General features: G+C 37.8%; 2 protein-coding genes across 10 annotated transcripts in view; both read left to right on the plus strand.

Annotated features, from left to right (window-relative positions):
• Positions 1-4563: 4563 nt before the first annotated feature.
• Positions 4564-11319, plus strand: LOC148876327 (putative choline kinase 1). 5 transcript variants are annotated; one of them, XM_088966601.1, is made up of 8 exons: positions 4564-4871; positions 5517-5866; positions 7567-7688; positions 7788-7983; positions 9703-9820; positions 9970-10017; positions 10512-10612; positions 10983-11319. In XM_088966601.1, exons 1-8 carry the CDS (start codon positions 4766-4768, stop codon positions 11115-11117), a joined length of 1176 nt encoding a protein of 391 aa, XP_088822727.1. In that variant the 5' UTR covers positions 4564-4765; the 3' UTR covers positions 11118-11319. The 5 variants fall into 5 exon arrangements, with proteins under 5 accessions (XP_088822727.1, XP_088822730.1, XP_088822729.1 ...); XM_088966604.1 differs by having other exon boundaries at positions 4609-4871; positions 5435-5866; XM_088966603.1 differs by having other exon boundaries at positions 4821-4995; positions 5435-5866.
• Positions 11320-16672: 5353 nt separating this feature from the next.
• LOC148876328 (tRNA(His) guanylyltransferase 2-like) overlaps positions 16673-26782 on the plus strand; it is a 60629-nt gene continuing 50519 nt past the window's right edge. Inside the window, exons 1-7 of one of the 5 annotated variants that reach the window (XM_088966615.1) lie at positions 16770-16880; positions 17103-17286; positions 17410-17451; positions 18113-18244; positions 18342-18386; positions 20307-20476; positions 20623-20708. In XM_088966615.1, the coding sequence (XP_088822741.1) occupies positions 18135-18244; positions 18342-18386; positions 20307-20476; positions 20623-20708 (411 nt within the window). In that variant the 5' untranslated portion in view covers positions 16770-16880; positions 17103-17286; positions 17410-17451; positions 18113-18134. The other 4 variants (XM_088966611.1, XM_088966613.1, XM_088966614.1 and 1 more) reach the window with 4 other exon arrangements.

The following is a 26782-nucleotide window of genomic DNA, read 5'->3' on the forward strand; positions in this document are numbered from 1 at the left end:
AACAACACTTGGAAAAGAAAAGTCAATTTCATTGACAAGTAAGTTTTGTACAAAGAGCTCGACAAAAAAAAAGAACAATAAAGACTGAGCTCGCAGGATCGGAATCCGGGTCTACTTCTTCGTCACCGTCCTCCTCCTCTGAATTCGGGTCCTCTATGGCTTGACGAGCTATCTCATCTGTGATTGGTGAGGTGGTGATGGTGCTCGTGTCAAGCTCGGGGTATGTGTGACTTATCTGCCACCAGCTGAGCTTGAACCCTTTGCGGTAGGCCTCCCCTAGAACGACATCGAATTTGTCAGACTGGATGTACTCCGCAACAGCCTTGATCTTCGTCTCTTCTATGGCCTGAGTAAAAATCTCAGTCTTATCCTCGATGTCAGCCTTGAGGAAATCCACCTCGTGTAGGAGGGCCTTCTTCTTCTCCTTAAGGCCTTCCCGCCTCTGCCCTAAGGGCGTCCAACTCGCCCCTCAATGCACCCTTCTCGCGTGCCAGCTTTGCTTTGAGGTCCTCCACCTCACCCCTCAACACGTCCTTCTCGCGTTCTAGCTCATCCTTCTTCGCCGCCAGTGCCGTAATAACGCCCCTCTGGGCCATGGCACTGCTCTCCAGCCGGTGGATCTACTCACAAGCTGCCCTCAGATCGATATGGGCAGCGCATGACAACTCCTCGGCGGTCAGATCCCACTTCAGGTTTCTCTTTGACTGAAGAGCTAGGGCGTGCACGGCAAAGTTTGCCTGACAAAGAAAGTTGGTTAGTACCGAAGAAACATACATATAAGAGAGCCACGAGAAATAAAAGTAGAACTTACCACCATCGTGTGAGTAGCAGCCTAGGCTCCGAGCTTAGCAAGGTTGAGCATATCAGCCCAGACCGAGATTTCCTTGGAGTAAACGGCCCCTTTGCTTTTGCGAAGGCCGCACTGGGGGACCAAGATACTTTGGCCCCCATCCGGGCTCCCCGAGCTGGAGACCGCCATCTCGGTTGTACGAATGGGCTCGGCGGAGACCTCTGCTGCTACGTCAACAGCCCTGGTGGCAACCTCGGGCTCAACTGCTACCCTCGAGGCGAGCTTGGCCAAGGTCTCGGGCTCCCGAGGTGGTATGGGATCCTCCAAGTCAATGATCGGAGGAGCGCTAGGGAGCTCGGGCTCGAAAGATGGAGCTGGTGGAAGCTTGGGCTTGGGAGTGGGGGCTGGCGGCAACTCGACACGAGCTCTCTTAACAGCCCGCTTCTTCCTCCCCTTCATGTGCTTGAAGAGCCTATCTCCCTTAAACTTATCCGCTCCATGGGACCTGCAACAGAGCTCGCCATTAGTACTCGAGTAAAAGAAAGGAGCAGGCCAAACAACTAAGGTACTAATTACCTACCTGAGCTCAAGCCGGCCTGGATAAGCATGCTCTCGGTGATGTAATCTTTGTAACTACACCCGACCTCAACCCATGATTGGAATGTCTCCCTTGTCTTCTTGTCAAGGATGATGTCGGGGTCTTGGATAGCCGCCCTCTAGTGAGCAGGGAAGGGCCACCCTACAGGATTCCAGACTACGAAGTAGTCCTGCTTCCAAGCTGGGATCTTACTTGGAAGCTTATGCATTAACTTAAAGCCTGGGTGAGGGGACAAGTAATAGGCCCTCCTGTGCTCGGGGAGAACGCATGAAGCGCTCTTCTTGATTGTGAGGATGAAACAGAATATGTCCAAGTCAAGGGGGAGGACATACTCGTAGAAGAGGGAGATGGTCTCGACCACGTTACAGATCGAGTTCGGGTGAAGCTGTTATATCGTAACATTAAAGTGGCTCAGGACCTCCACTATGAGTGGGTGGAAGGGAAGGCGGATCCCGGCTATGAGCTACTCCCAGAAGATTAGGACCTCGTTAGGGTCGTGCTCCCATGGGAAGTTACCCATAAGTAAACAGTAGGTGTACTCCCCGGGCAGGTTGTACTACTGAATGAGGTAGCGAAGCCTCTCCAAGGTCATGGTGGAGGGTCCAAACCTGTTCGGCATCCGACCTCGGTGAGAGTTGGACGCCAAGTTACCCGAGGCCTCCCACACCTCAGGGAACTGAACTCTAGTAGGGTCACCCTGAGCCGAGGTACCCACCTCGGGCTCATCTAGCTGGCTATCAATGGAAGACATAACTAACAGAACTGAAGAAGAGCTAGGGTGACTCACCAAAGAGAGATGGGCTGGACTGGGAAGAACTGACCCGAGCTGGAGGCTTTGGACGTGAGCTCAAAACTACGGCTGAGGATTTGTGGCGAAGGAAAATGGCCCGGACCCCCGCTATTTATAGCCACTATACGTGGGCGTCAACGGTTGAGATCGAAATGATCTGACGGTCCTCATGAAAACCGGTTGTGCGACCTTCGAGGCAGAATCAGTTTAGCGCATTTTTTGACGTCCGCGGAGTCCATAAGTCTCGTGACGTCCGCGTGTAGATGTACGCGACCCAAGTGCGCTTGGTAAAGTTGAGCAGAGAACCGGTCCAACCGATGAGCTGGAAAAACAAGAAAGCTCGGGCCCCGAGCCAAATCCACCCGACAGACCGCGGACTCCCTGCGCTGGGTCAGAACCCCTAGCATGGGGAGTAAGGGGCAATTGATGTAGGGTGATTTGGCCTGACCTCGTAGCACGGGGACACGTGGACATTACCTGGCATAAGTCACAACTCAGCGCGACAGCTTGGCCACAACTCGGCATAACAAGCTCGCCAAGGGCCGACCAAACGACTCGGCGGGTGTGACAACTCGCCAAGAAGCAAGGCCCAGCTCGCCCCAAGCCTGAGGGTGGAGCACCCGAGCTCCCCCGTGCAAAGGGACCCATGCTCCCCTTGAGACTCAAGCTCCTCCTAAGGGACTCCGAGCTCTCCCTTCCTAAGAAGGGAGCACCCCGGCTTTTGGCTAAGTGTCCCCTGGGAGAACACCTTGGGACAGCACCATAGATACTCTTGTTTGTACTTGCTTAAGGCTTGCCTCCAGTGCGAGCACCTCGGTGTACATTGGCACCTCGGTGCAAGGCAAACCAGCTCCAAGCGGTTCGGTGCAAAGTAGCTCGGCAGCTTGCACGGGAGATCCGCCTGACATTTGTACCTACCGGATCTGGTGACAGTGGCTGCATCCCTTGCCAGGCGTCGTTGTGCCTTTCGTCTCTGAAAAGCATGTCACGCCTGACGAGTCCGTACCCTGCAGCAGCAGCCTGCACCTGCCACCTCAGCTTTGATAGTAATGGATAGGGCAGTGGCGATTACGCCTGATGTGACTGAGCTCCGGTATAAGAGGACCCCGACCCTCACGAAACCAAGGTATTGAACTTAGCACTTTCAGCACTCTTAACTCTCCGTGTTTTCTTTGAGTTTTCCTCAGAGTTCTAACTTAGCCATCGGAGTGTTCCCGCCAGGAGAGCTCCCCGGGAACCCTTCACGTTCCTCTTTATCTTAGGTGTCATCTATCACAACTAGGAGCCAAGTTTTAGCCAGCTAGGAGTGCCCAGATCGTGCTTCTTCAGTGGACATGCATGTGGATCTATGTGTGGACATGCATGTGAGCGTACATAAATTTTTCAAGGTGGCCCCACATACCATTGATAGGTCCCACTTACATATTCAAATAATTTTTTGTGGAAAGATAACCTATTTTTCAAACAAGTGTGTACATTCTACCACACATTCGAAGAAGACGGGGCGCTAAATGATTGTAAAAGCTTCATTTGAAACTTCCTAAAAAAGCCCAAATTCGAGTTGTTGACATCTTTTTTGGGCCGGAGTTTTTTCCCAATACATATTTTTATTGCCAAACGGAAAAAGCTCAGAATTCAGACTTATGAACCTCTAAAAGCCCAACGCCCACGCAGAAAGACTTGCTAGATGCGGCAAAATACTATCTATTGATTTTTAAAAACTGTGTTTAGAGACTATTTATCATATAGAAAGAATAAAAAATTTATTTGAAACTTCCTAAAATTCAGCATTTTCAGTCTTTTTGGATCATTTTGTACATACATTCTCTCATCTTTCTAACTTTTAGTTATCAAACAAAAAACACTGAAAACTCAGAAAACTGTACAAAAAGACTTGCCAAATGCTGCCTTAACCTTTTCGAATCTTTTTAAGATGCACATCTTCTATCTTCCTAATTTTCAATGTATTAAGTTTGTCAAAGCCCAAAAGACCAATTTTCGACCTCGGGTGTCAAAGCCAAAAGATGACATAGAAAGTCTTGCCAAACGCCGCTTTAACTCCAAATAAGCCGGAAGGCCGAAACTTTTCGGTCACCCTAGAAGGAACGGCGAATAACGGCGCCTCGAGATTTTCAGCATAAAAAAGCTAACGGAATAACGGTGGCTTAACTTACTAACGTTCCGCGTATCTTTATGGCCGGCAATCGGCATGGCCCATAGAGATGGTGATCACCCATGTTGCCTTGCTGATGATGCATGCAAAAGGGATTTTCAACGCACTACGTAGCTGCGGGTCCCATACGTTCCCAGTCAACCTTACACGTGTAGGGATCTCAATGAATGCCGTATATTCGTACCAAGAACAACTAGTCTTCTGTTTGTATTATCTATCTATCTTTCAGTTGCTTCTGTTGCCAGCAAAAACCAGTCAGTTTGGAATTTGCTGTAAACAATCTCTGTTTATCACTTATCTGAAATTTCCATTTTCACACCTCGAAGGAGATTACGCTGGAAATACTCTGTGAGACTGTGACAGAAGACACGTGTCAACGTACTGTGAACTATTGACTGGCACGCAAACCCAAGCATGCGATTCCCTTCGACTTCCATATATAGGAGGGGAGCAGACAGCCTGCGAGTCTGCGACGTAACAGAGTATCTGTGTTTCTGCAAGATTTTTTCTCTCGTTTCTGGTATTCCTTTTGAAGTTAGGGCTTTTCATTTCTGTGTTCTTTGTCACAATTTCGTCAGCTTGCCGTGGGTTTTCGTCTCTTGTTGATTTTGTTGGAGTTTGCGAATCTTGGTTAGGTCTTATAGGTCGGTTTCTTTTTCCTGTCAATTTAATTCGTGTCCTGCTTCAACGGTGGAAAGATCTTCTGTTTATTTGACTTCGGTGATCGTCTTTTTCAACGAACTCTTCTTACTGTATTAGTTTGTGGAATTGGAGTGAATGAGTTGCTCTGGGTTTCTCAGTAGGAAGATTAAGACGTAGTATTGGTACCCTGTTTTATCGATCTTGTTACCTTTCTTCTCTGTTCTTTTATTATAGTCTGTCACGATCCTTTTTTCCCTTTAATTTGAAAGCTAGTTGCTCGCTACCTATAGTTCTTGAAAAGATTGAGAAGGGTTCAATTGACATTTTAATTTCAAAGTATTTTATGCTGACACTTTTAAATAGAAGAATTTTTTTTTTGTTGATCGAGGGGTTGGAACTTCTGAATTGAGTGAGCTTCTTTTTCTCTTTTTTCATCCCAAGATTGAAGGTTTTGATATTGAGGCGTCTGCAATAGTGATTTCACAATTCACAGAGGAAAATTTGACACATTATATGATGGCAGTGAAAAATGAAAATGTCACAAATGGCAATGAAGATCATCTTCCAGGAGAAGTGAAGAAGCTTCTTAAGTCACTGGCTTCAAGCTGGGGAGATGTCATCCACCCAAATACCTTGGAAGTGATCCCACTAAAGGGTGCAATGACTAACGAGGTTTACCAGATCATTTGGCCGACACAAACAGGAGAATTTCCTCGGAAGGTTCTTCTTCGAGTTTACGGGGAAGGAGTAGACGTTTTCTTCGACCGCGGTGATGAGATCAGAACATTTGAGTGCATGTCAAAGCATGGACAGGGGCCTCGTCTTCTGGGGCGCTTTCCGAATGGACGGATTGAAGAGTTCATTCATGCACGGGTATGTGCTACTTGCATGACTTCAAGATTTCTTTTAAACAGTCATAGAAAGGTCTCTGGCAACACCCAGGTCTATTAAACAGTCGTGATTCTTAACCGTGGTGTCTTTGAATCTCCAAGATTTCATTTAAAATTGAGGACCCTCTTAAATTTCATCTTCCTGAAGCCTTAAGATCATTATATCTGAATTGCATGTTATTTTACTGCTACAGACAATTTTGAATTTTAGATTGCAAAATCAGTTTTGCTAGTTTTGTTGTATCAAAAAACTTCTGTGCGTCTGTCAGGAGAAACGAAAGAACAGATTGATCAAAGATCAACACGTCTTCAGGCTATTTTTCAATGGATCTTCTGAGTTTCTTTTATCTCCATGATGGCACAAGAATGTAGGCAATGCTTCATCATTTATTTGTAAACCACATATGCTCATGTAGCCAATCACATTATTTGGGACAAGTCTTTGAAAAAAATTGAGTATTCGTCGCTGTCTCCAAGCAACAGGAATATTGCATCTCTCCCCCTAGCTTAGGAAACAAAACTTCAACAACTTGGAACTATTGTCTCTCTATTTCATTATACTGTTTTCTTATATCTTGTTAAGATTACTTATTCTTCACCACTTCTGGTTGTGATCAAGATTGATAGCAGTGACACGTTTTTCTTTTTTACATAAATGGGAAAGTATTCTCTTCTCACATATAAGGATTTTGGCTGTCCCAGCAAGCTTGATATATAAAGTAAAACCATATTGAAGTGCATATTGCACTTGTAGAAATTGTTGATTTAGAAAGACACCAGCCAAATTTTATGAATATGGACTTAATGTCCTTGATGGAAACATAAAATTTTATAATTACAGTTGGGGGAAATTAGAAAGCAAAGACTGTTCAATTACTTTTAAGAAAGTGTCCTTGTCAAGTTAGCTAAAGCAATCTTGGAACTTGGAAGGTTGGAGACTGGTTATTCAACAATAGGACACTTTTCAGATTGAAAAGAGGTTCATGGATGACCATCTAACTGAAAACTAAAAGGATCACCCTGAATTCTAATTTAAAGCTTGTTTTTATAATTATTTTACCAGCTGTATTCATGTCCTTAAAGATAGAAAACATGCATGAGAAGATATGAAACATCATAGGGAGATGGAAAAAAAAAAGAATTAGCAGATACTGAAATATAATGGATACTCTGAAAATTGGAAATTTTTTAGAACTGCAGGAATGAACATGAAAATTTACTTTAAAATTATTACACTGCCGGAAATAGCTAGAAATGAACAAGTTAATAGCGCATATGCACACTTAACCATATATTTGAACTAAGAATATTATTTTCAATCTTAGACATAACAAAGGAACCACTGTTCAATAGGTACTATCCAGGAAGTTTCATGTTCTGAAGTTGATCTGCTTAGATGGTCATAACCATCCAACTGTGATCTGTTTGGGGACAATTCACCAATTTTTTCTATCCTTCTAGATGGATGCAAAAAAGTATAGGGTTCATAGCCTTAAAATTCTCTGCTTTATCATCTTGAGAGAAGTTTCTAGCATTGGTAACTTCCGAGGCTTGAATACTCGAGAGCTTCATATGTTATATAATATCAGCCAACTTCATAACTGGTTAGGAAAGAATATTAGTTTACTTACATATCTTAAGCTGATACCAGTTCCTTTTATCATCTTTATTTGAAAATTTCAGACACTGTCAGCAGACGACTTGCATGACCCTGAAATATCTACCTTGGTAGCAGCTAAGTTGAAGGAGTTCCATGATCTTGATATGCCTGGTCCAAAGGATGTTTTTCTGTGGGACAGACTGAGGTATCTGCACATTATTTTGTTAATGTACTGATACTTGTTGGAAAAGTTTAGGATTGCATTTACCATTAAAGACACTAAGCCGAGATTTTCCTTCTACAGAAAATGGCTTAAAGTGGCCATAAGTTTGAGTTCTCCTGAAGAAGCAAAAGAATTCTGCTTGGATGCTTTAGAGAATGAGATCCAAATAATAGAAAGGGAATTTTCAGTGGATAATCAACTCATTGGATTTTGCCACAATGACTTGCAGTATGGAAACATTATGATAGATGAGGACACCAGATCAATTACTATAATTGTAAGTTTTCTACTTTATATCTGCTTAATTATGTACATTTCCTACCAAAAGATCTGGGTTAATTACCTATTAGCTGGATCTAGTGCTGGTTCCCTAATAAAAATGCACCAACTGTCCTCTGTCCATGTGAATGCAGACTGCATGCGAAGTTTTATTCTTTCCCCCTTGAATGAGGGAATCTTGAACATGTGATCTGCATTCACATGGGTCTAGGACATGTGGAGCATCACTATTGGGGATCTATCAATGGATCTAGCAAATAGGTAACCAGAAGATCCAGGATTCTCCAAACAACCAATTAAACAATACATATGTGTATAACCTCTATAATTACAAGAAACCCTTTCCTGGTGTTTTATTATCATAGCTCTTTTCCAATATATGAATTTCCCTTTCTATCCCATGGAAGAGAGCCTGGTATTAGGTAAGGAAACTTTGGAGAAAATCAATAGGTGGTGTCTTGAGCATGGACATATAATAGTTGATGGAGAGATTGGGTAGCAGTTATATCTCTAGATCTTTCCTCTGTGTATTGTCATCATGATCATCTATTTATGACTAGTATGACAAGTTGTCAATTTTGTTGTTTGTATTGTGTACCAATACTTATACCAATTCCATGCACAAATAGGAAAATGTGGAAATTTCACATCTCTTTTCTTTCCAAATGATGGAAGAAATTTTCTGTCTACTTTCCTGTTTTATTTTCATTTTTGTAATAAAGCAACCCATTGATCAAGTTGGTGACATTCTGCTCTGCATAGCAGCCATGAAATTGTAGGTTCCTTTCTCTCTTAGCTATGAAAAACTGGTGCAAGCTTTGTATTTGTAAACTTAACTAGAGAAGATTATCTGCTTCTCTGGGAAGATTTGACCAAAATCAGAAAACTCAGCATTGAAGGCCAACTGAATTGAACATTTTTGCTCATCTAATAAAAACTGAAGAGGGTCACTCAACCAACTTTTTACATTTTCTTCATGATTTGGTGACTTAGTTATAGAGGTAGATTGATTGCATTTTTTATTTTATTGAGATTATGCAATGATTAAATAATGGCTTTACCTTTTCCTATATATGGTATACTAGCACGGGCAACGTGCATTTACAAAAATTTGAGCATTATTAAAAATAAAGTTGAAATAATAAGAAAATGTTAAAATTAACAAAAAACAGAAAAAGAAAGCAGAGCTTCCCGAATCCATAAAATAAACAGCGAGGTTTGATACCTGACACATGCTACCTCTGTGTCCTGTCCTCACCACCGAATCTGGCCGTACGCTTATATTCCTCTTATCAGTTTCTCCATAAACAAAAGACGTTTTAATGGCAATTCTAAAGGGCAGTTACTGTGTGATTCCATTCCTCGCACGCTCAGCCCTTGACAGAATGACAGTACAGCATTCCATTTTAATAGATTAATATAGATTAGAATAGAACATATCATTCTAACTTGGTTTTCATGGCAGTATACTCTTAAACTTGGTTTTCCTTTGTTCTGTTCAACTATATTTTTCATGTAACCTTTCCCTTCAGCTCTTATTTTTTATATATATAAACACACAGCAAGGTGGTCAATTCTGCAGTGGACTATTGCTGTTCCTGATTTGTGATGACCCAACCCTCTTGGCCCTTCCTCAGATTCAATTTGTTGTCAGATTACCTCCAAAGTTATTTAGAATGTAAAAGTAACTAATCTTTATCATATCCCTATTGTACAGGATTATGAGTATGCAAGTTACAATCCTGTTGGCTATGATCTTGCAAATCACTTCTGTGAGATGGCAGCGAATTATCATTCTGAAACACCTCATATCTTAGACTACAGTAAATACCCAGGTTAGTAGCTGTTGTTGTTAATGATTCTATGTGCTTCGACTTCATTTATTTACCAAAAAGCAATTACTGTTAGTGTTAGGTACACCACTAGATAGCCTTCTATCTGGCTTACTAAGACCACTTTCTTCTTCACCTGCCTATGGCTACAGATTTGGAAGAGCGTCAGAGATTTGTGCATGCATATCTTAGCTCTTCAGGTAAGCTATCTTGGGTTATGGATTTGTATACAGTCATGGATATAGGTATTAGACTATGGGACATGTTTTGTCAACTTAATACAAGAAATAACACATGCTTGAACGGTGACAGACTCCTATGGATTTAGAACAAAATATATTCAAACCAACCCTTATTCTCCCATAAATAGATTTCTGAGAGCCTCAGGTGCACTTGGATTTCTTGTTTTTCAAATTTTATCATCATGAATTTGAGAAAAGTTCTAACAATAAAGCGTATGAGGTATCTATTTGAAAACATTGGTTGGGTATCTCCATTCTCCCAACAAAGAGGCTGTTGTCCTTTTCCGTGATGAATGAATTAATATAAATTTTCTTAATACAGATAAACTCAATCCGTTTATCACTTTTTTAATTTTACCAAGGTAATATTCTGGCCTTATGGTTGTAAACTAGTAATCTTATAAGTTGTTAAATGAGTTCTAGTTATTAACTTAAGCTTCATCTTTATGTAGGTAATGAACCCAGCAACCTGGAAGTTGAGCATTTACTACAAGAAGCTGAGAAATACACTCTTGCTAACCATCTGCTTTGGGGATTATGGGGAATAATATCGGTAGGAACTCCCATTTTTCCTTTCGTGATTAGTGATTACTACAGAGCACACATATGCACATACTACACAATACACACACACATATGGAGATTCTTTGGAAAATGGGTACTTCCTCTTAGTATTGCCATATTGCATATTGTTCATGACATCATGTTGATAATTAAATGGGTCATTCTTGAAATATTCCGAAGTTAAAATTTCAGCTTATCCAGATTAGTTAAATGTCTACATGTACTCCCCCATCCCCCTGATGAAGTGGTGGTAACCATGCTTTTGCATGTCTCCCTACTACATGGCATAATTGAGGAATTTATGCATTGTTTTATCTGAATTTAAATTGGACCCTAATACAGTTTTCCATTATCTTCAGGACCACGTAAATGACATCGACTTTGATTATATGGAGTATGCAAGGCAGAGGTTTCGGCAGTACTGGCTGAGGAAGCCTACACTGATGTCTTCTTCAGAAGCATCCAATGATGATTGTGTAAATGTAGTTAGTTAGTAATACCTGAAGATGGTGTTCATATTTCTTCCATCATGTGAATATTTTTGATGTCATCAGTTACTAGTAAAAATGAATTCATTCCAGTGATGCCTTACAACTTTACTTGAGGGGAATAATGATCTTGCTGTAAAATTGATCAGCCATTGATGAAACATCCTAACTGGATTCAGTAGAGAATAGTATTCTATGTTTTCAATTATTACTTGTTGCTTGTTTCAATTTTCAGTTAAAAGAAGTCTTTTTCAGCTTTGACAGCAGGAAAACCTACTGTTGCGGAATAACCCAATAAATTGAATGGCACTCAAGAATGAAAGTAAAACAGAGATAAAGAGAAACAAGCACAGAGAACACACAGATTTACGTGGTTTGGCTTATTGCCTTCGTCCACGGGCGGAGGAATAACAGAAATCCACTATGAAGTTGGTAATGGAGAAGAAATACAGAGTTGCGCCCTCACAAAAAACCCTAAGCCCCAAATACACCCAATGTCTCACTCGTCTCTCACAAGACTAAGACTCTATATACAAGAGAGAAAACCCCTAAAAATACATAATTTTTCATATTCGGTTTGGACCTATAACATGAATTTGGATTGGGTTCATACCGCCACAGGGCCTGCTACACATCCACTACAAACTACTATGAAATTTTGCCCTCAGGTTTTTCTCAAAAGAATTCAGAGATGATTCATGAAGCGGGTCGCTACAAAGAATTCAAGGCACAAACATAACACCTACCGTAACAACTGAAAACATAAAATATTGTGTCATTGTGGAGTACATGTTGTTTGTCTCCCAGCCATGGTTTTCAAAACCGGATTGGATGGTTGGATCGGAAAAACCGGGAATTGGTCAAGTGACCGGTTTCGTTTTTTGCCAAAATCGGATTTTTGCCAAAAAAACATTGAATTGGTCAGCAAACCGCTGACCCGGGTGATTGAACCATTTGAACCGTTCAATGGTTTTGACCTTTTTTTTTATTTTTTTGTCAAACGGGCCAACCGTTCAACTGGGGAGCCAGACCCCTAACCGGTTTGTTGTTTGGGTCAATTTTAAAAACCTTGTTCCCTGCCCCTCCACTACTTCCCCTTCACGCTGTCCTATAATGGATTCCAGGCCTACTAGCCATTTGCGGTTATATAGACATAAGGATAAGATATGCTTTAGACTCGGAGTCCTAGTGGAATTTATGAACAATGCTCAAGTTAATAAGGCACAGCCAACTTTGGGTTCTCCGGATTGCAAGGGCTGGGCTGAGCTGGAAACCCTCCTAAAAATTTGGGGTTTTTATAGTTCAGATTTCTGAGGTGGATTGCAGTCCATTTATCCCTAAAATAATCCACCTTACAAATCTAAATTGCAATCCCCTCCTAATCTATTAGTAGCCCTCCTAATAAACCGCATCCTATGGTAAATTTTGCATCAATCCATGAGCAGAATTCAGTTACACCTTACTAGGGGTGGACTCAAGTATAAAAACCCCCAAATTTTTAAATGACCTACTGACAGTCAATTTGAGTTCTCCAGATTTTATCAAGTTGTCCATGTGGGCCCACCTCAGAAAGTCAGAAGGCCTTCCTAAATGAGCACTAGACACTAGTGTCTATCTAGTGTCTGTTCCCGAGGGCTTTCACACAGAATCTGTCTTTGCAAGGCCGGTTCCACACGGAAAAGCCTAAAAGCTATGTCTGGTAAAAAACTGGGAAAGCTAGAATATGCTTTGATCGAGTTATTAAATCGAACTTTCCGGTGAAACTAGTTTTAGTAACTTATGCAACATGGCTTCTCCAAACAGCTTAGAGAAAGCAGCTTGACCAAAGCTTCACCCCTTCCTATACAGACCCTAAAGTGAAACCCGGCAAAAAACAAGAGAAGTGAAGTAGAAGAAGAAGAAGAAGAAAGAACATGGGATGGGAGTAAAAACGGGGGATTTATTCCATTTGATATTATGGATTTGATGAATTGAAAGATTGGGAATGATTGTTTGAATTTTCAAGTTTCGTCCCTCTTGCCCAAAGATATACCTTTATGTAAGATGTTAGTTTTAGCATGTTTCTTATCTCCGGCAAGTTGAAGTTAGAGATAAGATGGGATCACAAATTGAAAATTAATAAAATTTCAGTATGCACTATCATGTTTTTTTTTTTTTTTCTTTTTATGTATTTTCTTTTTCCATCCTATTGTTAGGGGTTGGAAATATGTTGTGCTTTGCGCTTTTTACCACTATGTCCGCTAACCATATGAATTTGAAAAATTCATCGTATATTTTAACATCTGAAATTGTGAAATTTACTACCTTGCCCTTAGAAGTAGAATGTTTGATAATATTATAAATAATAAAAATAATATTATAAATGAACAAATATTATGATTTGTTGAAATAAAGAATTATTTATTATTTAATGAATTTACCTATTATTATTAACTCATAAAAAAAATTATTATAAGTAATAAACATATTATTAAATATTCTTGTCACTAAATATTATTATTTCTTTAAATAAAGAAATATAATATTTATTCATTTATTATTAAGTAATATTTTGTATAGTTAACAATACTATTTAAATAAATATTGTTATTATGATATTTAATAAAATTATTTAAATATTTCATAATATTATTTATTGTTGTTATTATTAAATAATATTTTTTAATATTAAGAAATAATATTTTATAATATTACTTCAAGAATTATTATTTATTAAATAAATATTATTATTTATGTAAATAAATAATAATACTATCTTATTTAATTAATAATAAATATTTAAAAACATCATTTATTATTATTTTTAAACATTATGAATTATTATTATTTTTTTTTGAATATATTACAATAATAAGGACTTTAACAATTTAACATCATTTTATCCTTTATGAAATGTCTTATTTTGGTATGACATGATGGTATTACCATTTCAGATTTTTCTTTTTGGTATATTTTTAAATATTAGAAATTGCCCCTTCACGTTAGCTGAAAAGTATTGTCAAACGCCACATCAATTTATGAAACGTCAAGGAATTAGTCCTTTTCCCCCAAACAAAAAAGTGCAAACACGTCAATCTCTGATAGTATTTCGGGCTAATCATGTTAGAACTTAGAAATTAAATTCAGAAACGAAACTCAAACAAAAGTTGAGGACAAGAAAGATAACACGTATCACTAAACTTCGACGGATTGTAAAATCCAAACCTTTATTGTTCTTTTTAATTAGTTTTTTACCATTTTTACTTGTGTTTCGAATAAAATCAGTAATTAGGCGCTTTTTGGATAAACTTTTATAAAATATTTTCATAATTTCGAAAATATCAAAATTACAAAATCAAGACATAGAATTTGTATTATATACTCTACCTTTTGCTTTCATATTTTAAAAAGTATGAAAAACCCTAAAAATATGAAGCTAGCTTTTTATACTTTGTGCTTTTAGCAAATTTGTACTTTTCGTGTGAATTTGACCACCCTTCAATAAAACTCTCGACTCTACCTCTGCTCGCTATTGTTAGAGTCGAGCTGCTATCATCAATCTTGGACCTTGAAACTAATGAAAACTATCACCAAAAGTACAAATTGATGTATTTTTATCAAACATAAAATTATATTTTTTGTTTTCAAAAGGGTTACTTTTTTAAATTTTCTACCTAAATGATTTTTAGTGTTAATTCTACCCCCACAAATCATACCAAAACGATTTTTAAAGTAAAAATAACAAAATAAATATGAGTTTTTTATTTCAGTCCACCCCCACAAATTATAGCTCCATGGTACTTTACACTTGGGTAGGGCTGGCAATCTTGACCCAACCCATTTGACCCACCCACCTTGGAACCAAGGTTCAAAGTATCGTTACGCCTCTATGTATCAGCAAAGGCGTATCAATACTTAGATACAAGCGAAAATGGTTTTTTTTTCAAAATTTGGTTTTTGGGAATATATTTTAACATATTTTTTATTAAAAAAATAGTGGGATCCCGAATAGGCGTTTTAGACCCCAAAAGATACAATACAATATGCCCAATACAAGGCATATTGTATCGATACTTTGAACGTTGCTTGGAATCCACCTATACCCACCCAATCTATTGGTGGTTCAATATGGGTTGAGTAGCCCATTGGGTCGGTGGAAAAGGGTCAGGGTGGGTTGGGTTGAGGTACCCATTAAGATTATGATGGGTTGGGTCGCATTAGTCAAAATAAATTGGGTCAAAGTCAAATCTATCTATACTCGCTAAATCTCGAAAAAGAGAAGTTGCAATGATTTGAACTTAAACTTCATAGTGTGCCCATCCCACATCTTATTATACTTCCAAATCATCATACCACATTTCATTTTGAAATTAAGGGGGCATTCTTGTTTTTGGATTTTGAAGGGTGGGGCATAGTTGATCAATGGGATTTTGGTTCCCATTGACCAAGAATCCCATGTTCATTTTTTAGATTAATGTGGGGACCAGGGAAAGTTTATTTTCTTAAGTGCCACTTACCTAATAAAGTGATACCCATATAGGGTGGGTAAATAACTTTTCCACCTAGGAGGAAAGTTGCTAACACTTGAATGGTATAAAAATGTCAATTTTAATAATGAATTTTTATGACTAAAATGGTCATTACCTTATTTACCTTAGAAATAAAAGAACATGGGTAAATGCATTTACCCGTGTAAGTGTTTCACAGGAAAAATTTACTCAAGTAATTGCATTTATCCAGGTAAATATCTTACCGAAAAGTGAATAGGGCCTAAAAGTGAAATAAAATAGATTTTATTAACTTTCGTGTTCACATGCAATTTTATATAAAAGAACTTTTACAAAAACAATTTTATTAAGTAATTTTATGAAAAGACTTTTTGAAAGCACTTTTACAAATGTACTTTTACACTTTTATAAAAACACTTTTACACAAAAGCACTTTATAAAAGTACTTTTATGAAAACACTTTTATGAAAGCACAAAAGCACTTTAATAAAAATACTTTTAAAAGTATTTTTATGAAAGCATAAAAGAATTTTATAAAAGTGCTTTTACGAAAGTACTTTTATGAAAACACTTTTATAGAAGTACTTTCATAAAAGTACGTTTGCGAAAGCACTTTTATGAAAGCACTTTTATAAAAGTACGTTTGCGAAAGCACTTTTATGAAAGTTATTTTCTACATTTTCCCATTATTTTCTGCATTTTCTGTAATTTTTGGTATTTTCTGCATTTTCTACAAATTTTTTGTGCTTTTCTGCACAATTTTTACATTTTTTGTTTTTTTTTTTATGTATTTCCTACATTTTTTTGCTTTTTTTTTTGCATATTTTCTGATTTTTTCTACAAAAATTCTAAAATTTTCATAAAATTTTACTATTTTTGTATTTTCTACATTTTTAGTATTTTTTTACATTTTTTGTAAATTTTTTACTATTTTATGCATTTATCTATAATTTTTTCATTTTTGAGTACATAGGTTGAACTACTGGTTTTTGTCACGTGATAGTGTTGAGAGAAATTATTCTTTCAAAATTTATTATTTAGATATAAGAGCCATCCTAATCTAATTTTATATTTATAAGTGAGAATTTAATATGGGTGAAAGTGATGTTAATATGGATGGATGAATACGTAGGTGGGTTAGTGTTAAGATGGGTTATGAGAGATGATGCGTTGGTGGATTAACATGAATTGGTTGGTATTCAACCCTTACCAAATCTGCGCATTTGCCACCCTTACTTCGGGTAGAATTGATAGATGCGCGGGTATTGATGTTTAGGTGGAGGTATTTGAAATTTTGAATGGTTACAAGTCTTTGTCTTCAATAGAGAAGGGATGCTTTACTCTGCGTGTGCTATTTATGCTATAAAAAAGATTGTGATTTTACACTTTCAATTCATTCCGGTTCTCGGTCAAATACTCTTTACTACTTTTTGCCTTGGCGAGATTTGTCAGGACCGAGCTCATGTTCGTTCACTGATCCATGACAAAAAATCTTTACCTGCAGACTTAATTCGATCAAGTGCTTTTTCGTTCACAAACTGAAGGCGGTAATTTTTTAGCGAAGTTAGCTCAATTGGGTTGGTAATGGCTAATAGCAAATACGAGTACGTGAAGTCCTTCGAAGCCGAAGACAAGTTGTTGCCAAACACTTGGATTGTTATTAAAATCGGTGGCCATTATTTTACCAGGTAAGTTACATTTTTTCTTTGCTAGTTGAAATTGACTATTGGTGCTACAGAAAAGGTGGAGCCATCTAACATACTGATCCATAACATTGCTCTTAATGTGTTTGCACTAATTACCAAATAAAGGGTTTGCACGGAATGGTAACGCAAAGGAAGTTCTGAACAGAGGTATAAGTGGGTCGGTGCTGGCACTCATCTCTATCCAAGTAGGATCTCTTGGTTACTATAATTGAACCCACTAAATCGACTTAAGCAATCTAAAACACTATAATCATGAATATATTGTGCAGCATTTCCATGTTGAATGCAGAAAAATGCAAGTTTGAGGTTGTAGTAAAATTATCATGCCTCCGTGTGGACATAATCTCAAGTCTCAACTATATCCAGCTTGTTATGTATCAGAAGATATCAGAAGAGAAACTCTCAACAAACCCTTCTGAGACCCGGAAGAGAAAAATTGAGTGAACTCATATCTCCTTGGTGAATCTGGTCGATGTGTGCCATTTGTAGCAACAAAACCACTTCAAATGAGCTAATTGGAGCAGAATCTTAAGTACTCTTTCCTCATAATACACCGTTAAGGAGGTTTTGAAGAGTCAACTTTTTCTCCTTGTTTTTATGTCTGAAAGTTAGAGGTGTTGAACCTGCATCAAACAAATAGTAAAATGATGGAAAAATGACACTTATAATCCTGAAATACATCCATATATCCATATATCATTTTGGTTAACTATTTTTGCTTGATCAGATACCTGGCAATTTGGATTTCTAGTTACCAAATTTTGCTGCACCTTGAACTTCAAGAATTCTCTTTGTTGGTGCTTTTTAGATTTTCTGAAGTCCATGAATTTATGAAGCCAAATGATGAGCAAGCTTTGAATCTGATGAACTCTTGTGCCATGGCTATGTTAGAGGAATATCCAGATATGGTACTTGCGTATGGTTTTAGAGATGAGTACAGGTACCATTGCAACACAGCTTTCATATTCATGTGGTATTTGCTAAAAAGTTTCAGCATTTGAAGATTCTTACTCTGTTAGTTATGTTATGGCCCCCAGCTTTATTTTGAAGGAGGCGTCTGAGTTCTACCAAAGGCGTGCCAGGTTTCTTGCCCAATCTCTATTCTTTTTAGATTTTATAGTTTTCATTTTTGTGATGTTTAAATGTCCGGAAGAAACCACATACTTTAGGATAGGGAGGACAGGATGAAGCAGTTGCAAACCAATCAATTGAAACTGAAGATTGACCTGAATGGATGAAGAATGCATAAGTAATCCAAGTTTAAAGAACTTAAAACAAGGCCTAGGAAAAGAAAACATTTTTTTATCAGAAATAATGTTACAAGGTGTGTCTAGGTGTGCAGGTGAGGTGCATTATAAAGCATGAGTCTCATTTGTACCTAGGTAACACCCCTTTGAAAAGGCATACACCTGGGTTGCCTTGCATCTAGCCCAGGTGTGCATCTTTTTTTAGTTTGCTTATTTGGTTATTTTTTATACATATTTATGCGTTTTACACTTTTGAAATGGTCTATCAACTTCTAAGTTACCTTTAATTGGTGCTTATGCACTAATAATGGTCCTATTAACTTTTAAAAGAAACAAAAATAGAGACCTTTTGAATGCCTGAAGCCCTAGTTGTTGCGGATAGGATCTCAAATAGAAAAAGTTCCACCAAAGAACCAACAACAATCAACTGATCTTTAATCCCTTACCTGAAATAGAATAAACTACAGCAAAAATCACAAATCTGATGCCTTATATATGGGCCAAAAACTTGGGTTGCCCAGGTCCATAGGTCCTCTGCTTCTAAAAGGCCCCAACCTCCTAGGGTTTGGAATGCAGGAGGTTTAACATCATACTAGCTACTTGAAACAATGCAACTAAGAGATCTACAAACATGTTGGAGTTTCATATGCTTGAATTGTTGAGTGCTTGAAGCACTTTCATATGATTCACATCTGTTTGCTTCTTCCTTCACTTTGAATTTGTTTTACGTATCATGCTTATATATTTCGATTTTTTCCGTAGGCAACAGGAAAAGTATATTCATTTATTAAATTTAATATGTAAAGAGTAATCACAAGATTTCGACTAGCCTCATCTACCTAACCTAAAACCGTATAAATGAAACTAAGAATATCATGAGATTACTCCCTAATACAAATAATCCCTATTGATTTCTTGTTTTGCCAGTGTGTCAGCCACATTGTTAGCTGATCTATAAGTCCTCTCCAAGCTACACCCAGTTTTCTAACTAATTTTAGCTCCCCCCACCAAGTATGTCTATATTACCATGTGCCTCAGTGTCTCCCTCTTTAACCAACCTACTACATTCCGGGAATCTCTTTCCATCTCAATGCTGCCCAGACTCATCCTTTTACAAACCAGTTCTTCCGTTGCAGAGTCTTCCTCTCCTATTGGTCCCAAGAAGATATCGATGAACTCCAGTTCATATTTCTTATAACTTATCAATTCCTACAAGCCCTGGATTTTCTATGCTACAACCATTAAAGTTTAGCTTCCAATGGTTCTAATGGTGGAGACCAGTCCTTTAAAATGATTGGTTTAGAGGTAGAAGAATCTTCCACCTGCTTTGAGTCCCTAAAAATATCATCCTTTGTAAATTGCTCAAAGATTTGCAATGTTTTTATCCAATTTATTATGTATTTTGACTTGAGTCAATTAACTTTTTAAAACATTTATTTTTTAATTCATGTTTGCATATTTTTAATGCATCAACACTTAATATTTCTTGTTTTTTTTTTTTTTTTTCCAAAAATTTGCACATTGCTTTGTTCAGGTGTGTGCCTCATCCTGCACCTTGCACCTCAGGGGTAGAAGGCACTTGCACTTGTGCCTCTCACTTTTAAAACATTGATCAGAAACTGAAATTATATACTAAAATTATTATATATTCCTTGACTTGGATATTTCATGATTTTTTATTCTTTTACTATTTGCTATATAATGTTCTACTTAATCCAGTGTTAACTTGTTCCTTAAATCTTTTTGTTTTTGCAGTAAATTAGTGTCCGTCTCTGTGTCATTCTTCTCTGCTGTTTATGTTATGAAATGGAAAGAATTCTTCCCTGAGAAAGCATTAAAGTACCCACCTTCTTTTGATGGACAGGTTTTTTGCTGTCCATCAGTTAAGATACTTAAAGATTATCTGATGTGGAGGCAAGCAGATTGTGAGTATTTGAATCACTTTGCTTTTTAACATGGACAAAAGACTTTTAGAAGGGAACTAATTGCATAAGTTCCATTTATTTCTGGCATATAAGTTTGATTTAATTCAATGGTTATAAACCTGTCTTCCTTCTTTCTTGTTTTATAGGTCATACTGGTAATCAGTACAACACTTGTTTGTGGATGCTGGTTAAATCAGGACAGACCAAACAGGCAGCACAAAATATTCTAGAGGTGTCAAAATATTGTTTATGTTTTTTGAAAAAGATTCTTCCCCTTGAAATTTGTTGCATTAATATTGTACTTCCAATTTCAACCACTCATTGCTATATTTTTGTTCTCTTGAATCTTTCCATGTGTCATTTGTTGACATTATATTTGAATTCTTGAAAGGAATTTCCCCCCCTCCCCTTTTGCTCATGGGTGAGTATTTATGTCATGATAACATTCTATGGGAGTGACAACAGCATGTGTATGTGTGTATGTGGGTCTGTATCACAATAAGGTTTTGCATATCTAGTTGGAGTCTGCGCTCTTTTATTTGTTATTTTGCTTGTAAATGCTGCTCCTTTATTTGTTGATCAGATTGCAGTTCTTTGTGTTGGGTGCTGTCTCATCAGTCATCACCCTTTCACTTATTGCACCTTCTTTTTTAATTTTAATTATAATCTCTCTTGATTTACCATTGAAAAAGTTCTATGGGGGCTGGCTGTTGTCACAAATATGCAGAGCTTTTGGAAACTTGAGAACAGCAACTCAATCACATTAGGGGAAATGTTCTTGCAAGAATTTCACATGATCACTAAAGGAAGGTATTTTTATTTTTTATTTTTTATATTAGAATGTAAAGATATCTACAAGTACAGCCCAGGTAAATGAATAGATGAATAGTGGCAAAGATTAGATTTATGTTCTTCACATGAAAAGAAAATCATAAGAAAAACAATTATGATTTAATAAGGTAAAATTTTTCTTAAAAGGTTTCCTTAACTTTTATTTTTGGGTTGTTGAAACTTGATTAAAAGGGCAGCCTAGTAGGGGTGCTCACGGTTTGGTTAACTAAACTATGTTTTTTTTTTTTTGAAATCAAACCGTTACCACCGGTTAACCGGTTTCGGTTTTTGACTGGTTTGGTTCTTTGGTTTTTTATATTTATAACATATATTATAAATAAATATATATAATTTTTTTTGATCAGTAAAAACAAATTTCATTAATGTAGAGAAATTACAGGGGTTATAGTTTATGAGTAGCCTTGGCTACCCCACTACAGTGCATCCACTAAGAAATTTACTTTTCCCTTTTACAGTTGGTCCCAGAAACATTGATCCCTGTTCACCCCTTGTTTGGCTAGCTGGTCTGCAAATCCGTTTGCTGCTCTATGGGTCCACTGAATTGAAAGCTGCATATCCTTGGATAGACTTTTGATCTTCTTGATGTCATTTCTGAATATACAGGGTGTGCTGTCATGTTGTTTTAGCCAACTGATAATAACTTTGGAATCCCCTTCCACAACCAACCTTTCTATCCCCATCTCCTTAGCTTTTTGTATTCCATATACCATTGCCTTCAGTTCAGCTGTAATGGAATTACCCATTCCAATGGGACCCAAATACATCCCCAACTCATTTCCTCTTTCATTTCTTATAACCCCTCCAATTCCAGATCTTCTTGGGTTTCCGAAACTGCTGCCCTCAAAGTTCAATTTGACAAATCCTGGTTCAGGGGGCACCCACTCCTTTAGGATCTTCTTTTTTGCCAAGGAAGAGAAAGCAACTAGCCTCCAATTCCTAATCATATCATCCACTGTTAAATTTGAAAATAAGTTCAGTGTTTTCACCCATGAGATCACCTTCATCATAACAGTTTCTATCATTTCTGCCTTGCATCTTTCCTTATCTTCAAATAATCTCCGATTGCTTTCCTCCCATAGTACCCATAGTACTGCTGCCCTTGTGCATCTCCACATCATTCTCCCTCTTCGCTTTGGCCATCTAAAAGTAGATGGCACAAACAATCTTTCCAAGCTCATCGGGGTGTCCCACTTGCATCCAAATAGGTAGAAAAATCAATCCCAAATGCTGCTAGCAAGAGGACAGGAAGCAAGAATATGAAAAGCATTCTCACCATTTAACTTACATAAATAGCACCAATTTTGTGAAAAGCACCAACCGGGTCTTTTCCTCTGCAATAGATCACTAGTGTTAATTGCACTTTGATGTACTTCCCAACAAAAAGCACCCACTTTGTGAGGGACAGGTCGACACCAAACTTTTTGTAAAGGAAGGGTTCCCCAGGTTGGGCAGGAGAAGACAAAGACTTGAAGAAAGAAGCACAATTGAAAGCACCTGAAGGATGGGGAGACCAAAGTCTAGTGTCTTGTTTTGAGGTGTCAAGCCACACCCCATCAAGCACCTGAAGTAGAGAAGACAAAGACTCCAGTTCTGAGTCCCTGACATTTCTGTGAAGTCCTAGGTTCCAAGTCGGATCAGACAAGGGTGGGGAGGGGGCAAGAAATTCAGCAATGGGTCTACCTTTGAGGGATGAAAGAGCAAAAATGGAGGGAGAGAGGGTTTTTAAAGAAGACTCCCCCACCCAAATATCTTCCCAGAATTTGATTTTATTACCTGAATTAAGATCAAATCTGATATGACTAAGAAACGAGGGGAGAAGTCTGTGAATTGCCTTCCATGGTGAATAGCTCGATGCTCTGCTGGAAACTCAAACATCCCATCCATTCTCTAAGAGCCCATGTGTACTGGTTACCACTTTGTGCCAAAGCCTATCTGTCTCACCTAGGAATCCATAACCACTTGCCCAAGAGAGCTTCATTCCTCTCCTTAAGTCTTCCAATGCCCAACCCTCCTAAATCCTTCCTTCTAGTCACTACTTCCCATCTAACTAGATGATCTCTCTTCTTCTCATCAGGTTCCCACAGAAAATCCCTCATTATCTTCTCTAATTTCTTCCCAATAGCTTGAGGCATACTAAACACCGAGAGATAGTAAACTGGGAGATTTGCTAAGGTGGCTTTGATAAGAGTAATCCTCCCCTCCCCCCCCCCCCAATGAGACGTAATTTCTCTTCCATGCTGCCAACTTCTTTTCAAACCCCTCTATTACTGGTTCCTAGAAACCTAAGTTTTTTGGGTTTGCACCTAAAGGGAGTCCTAGATATTTCAAAGGCCACTCACTCCACAAACAACCTAATTCCTCTGTCCAAAAATTGAACTCTTCTTGGTTTAGGTTAATTTCGGCTATCACACTCTTGTTGAGGTTCACTTTCAGGTTTGTCACTTTTTCAAAAAGGTTAACAACCAACCTAAGGTTCCTTGCTGCCAACTCATCTTCATTTTCACAAAAAATGATGATGTCATCCGCAAATTGAAGATGAGTAACTACAACACCCTTCCTACTCTCCAACCCTTTAACATACCTGTTGCATCCGCCTTCGAAATCAATTTGCTAAGCACTTCTGCTAGAATCGTGAAGAGGAAGGTGGAAAGGGGATCTCCTTGTCTAACTCCTTTCTTAGCATTAAAGAAATCCTTTACCACTCCATTGACTAGTACTAAGAAATGACAAGACTGTAGAAAACCTTTAATCCACCTACACCATCTTGCTCCAAATCCACAATTCCTAAGAGCCTCCAACAGAAACTCCCAATCCACAAAGTTATAGGCTTTTTTTAAATCTAATTTGCACACAATGCCTTTCTTTCTAGACTTTCTGAAATCCTCCACACATTCATTAGCTATTAGGATTTGATCGGAGATTTGCCTTTCTTGGATGAAGGCCCCTTGAGACTGAGAGATAATTGCTGGGAGGACCTTTTTAGCCTCAAAGAAAGGACCTTGGCAAGGATCTTATATTGGCTTGTTATCAAACTGATTGGCCTAAAATCCTTGGGATGGCAAGCACCAGATTTCTTTGGGATCAATGCTATGAAGGTAGCGTTAACACCCTGGCTTACTACCCCTCTATGATAGAATTCCTTAAAAACTTTCATCACATCCTCTTTCAACCACTCCCAACAATCTTGATAGAAGGCCATCGTGAATCCATCAGGCCCAGGCGCCTTAGATCAATCCATTGCGAAAATTGCTTCTTTCACTTCACACTCCTTAAAGTCTTTCTCTAGATTTCTGCTCATCACCTCTTCTAGAACTGGCCATTCCAATCCTTCCATCTCCCATCTTCTTGATGTAGGCTTTTTGAAAATAATATAATATATGATAAATATATATAATATATTATATATAAATAATAAATAACATAATATATTATAAATATGCATATTATATTATAAATACTATAAGTATATGTAATATATTTATAATATATTATATATTATAAATAGATAATTATAAATATAATATATTTATATATATAATACATATATATTTTATATATAATATATAGATAATATGTAAGATATATTAAAAATATACATATAAATACATATATCGGTCAGTTCGGTTAACCGCCGTTTTTTTTCTAGGTTAACTGAAAACAGAACCAATCCTTCGGTTTTTTAGAAATACCAAACAGAAGTTGAACCAATCGGTTTAGTTAACCACATTTTTGGTTTGACTTGCTTGGATTGGTTCATTTTTTTCGGTTTCTTATGAGAACCCCTACAACCCAGTGCATGAGGCTCCTGCCAACGCGGGGTCTGGGGAGGGACAGATATAGATAGCCTTACCCCTGCACATACAGAGAGGCTGTTTCCAAGATTTGAACCCTGGTCATCCAAGACGCAATGGAGAAACCCACTGTTGTGCCAAGGCCCACCCTCTTGTTGAAACTTGATTAAAAAATTTTTAAAAGAAAAGAAAAATAATTTTCAAGATGAAGAGATACCACCTTTAAATAGAAAAACAACTTGTGGATTTATGTAGCTGACTCCATATAGTTGGGATAAGGCTTGGATGATGATGATGAACTTCCTTGTGGATGGATGGCCAAAGAATGAATTGTAGCCACTAGCAATAGCTTTCTAGAGAACCAACTCTAGAAATTATCAAAGATGAGCATTTGTTTTTCCCAACTGCTCATTTGATGATGGAAAAGAGATACTCAATGCTGCCCTACCCCTTGTAAGGACTTTGATTTATCAGGTCAAACAACAAAGTCTGGAGTTAGGTTTTCAATCACAGGTTGGCTCTAAATAGAGTAAAAAATAAATGGTGTGTATTCACATGCTTCTAATCAGCTTGTCCCCAGTGAGACATTTGGCATTTCATTAATTCAAAGGACACCATATTCAAAGATTATCAACTTCAAAATGGCACGACTGAAAATGTTTCTATTGGGCCATACATCTATATTTTCAAAATTGTAAAGTTAGAATTGAGGTCGTCTTTTTTTCATCATTGAATTGAGATTGTCTTTTGTCCATGACGCTTTGTTGAGATCTACTACCCAAGCCTCCTTCATCCTTGACCATGTAAAAAATGGTGGGGAGAATTTCCATTAGAGTCCATTTCATCATATGAGATTTCCCTCCAAATTCATTATCATTAATGTACTTGATGTGTTTAACAAAGGTTAATGTTTTCTATGTCTTCCTATAAAGAGCATGCAGAAGATATGGTAGCCTCCCCATGGTTTAAAGCATATGAAGTGGGGAAGTTCTATTTGAGAGATTTTACAGAGAGATTCTCTATTGGCCAGATATAGTAGCTTGGCCTTTATTTTTTTATCATTAACAGATAAAATATCTTTATTAGATATTAGATAATTCAAATATGAAAAAATCAGGGATGCGAAGAGCTCTAGTAAAACAGAGCCATAGCTTGCTCAACCAGACAACCACCCTTGGTTTGTCACATGCTACAATTTAGTACCTTGGTACATATTAGCCCCATATTAATAGATAAAATATATCCAAACACATTTGCTGGTCTTCTAACCCACTCAAGGGAACTCATGCTTTGATATGGAGATTGTGCCTTGTTTTGATCATAATTCACAAAAGAGAAAGAACTTGAGTAGAATTAGGGATTCCCTATTCAGAGTGTTAAGTATGCACTATGTTTGCTAAAACCCCTTAATTATATTCCTTAGAGGAAATATCCTTTGATTTTGATTTTATATGAAAGAGCTACTTTGTAAGGGTTAAACCCAATAACGGGTACAAGTAGTGCCATTAGCTTGGACTCTTAGCGGGTTATACCCATGAGTGGGCCCCACAATTGGTAGATAGGTCATGGGACCCATACACCATTGGGTACTTATGTATTCAAACTTATACATCTTAACAGTGGGTCTCGTTAATCGGTAATACTGATTTGGTGGTGGGCATGA

Source organism: Nelumbo lutea, chromosome 1 (genome assembly GCF_056320005.1).
Source record: "Nelumbo lutea isolate HS-2025 chromosome 1, American lotus-T2T, whole genome shotgun sequence".
Lineage (NCBI taxonomy): Eukaryota > Viridiplantae > Streptophyta > Magnoliopsida > Proteales > Nelumbonaceae > Nelumbo > Nelumbo lutea.

Bases quoted from the DNA above. Each gene is read 5' to 3' on its own strand.
- LOC148876327 (XM_088966601.1), top strand. From the start codon at position 4,766: ATGCGATTCCCTTCGACTTCCATATATAGGAGGGGAGCAGACAGCCTG. The intron at 5,867-7,566 runs GTATGTGCTACT...TGAAAATTTCAG, and splicing joins AAGAGTTCATTCATGCACGG to ACACTGTCAGCAGACGACTT. The intron at 7,984-9,702 runs GTAAGTTTTCTA...CCTATTGTACAG, and splicing joins CCAGATCAATTACTATAATT to GATTATGAGTATGCAAGTTA.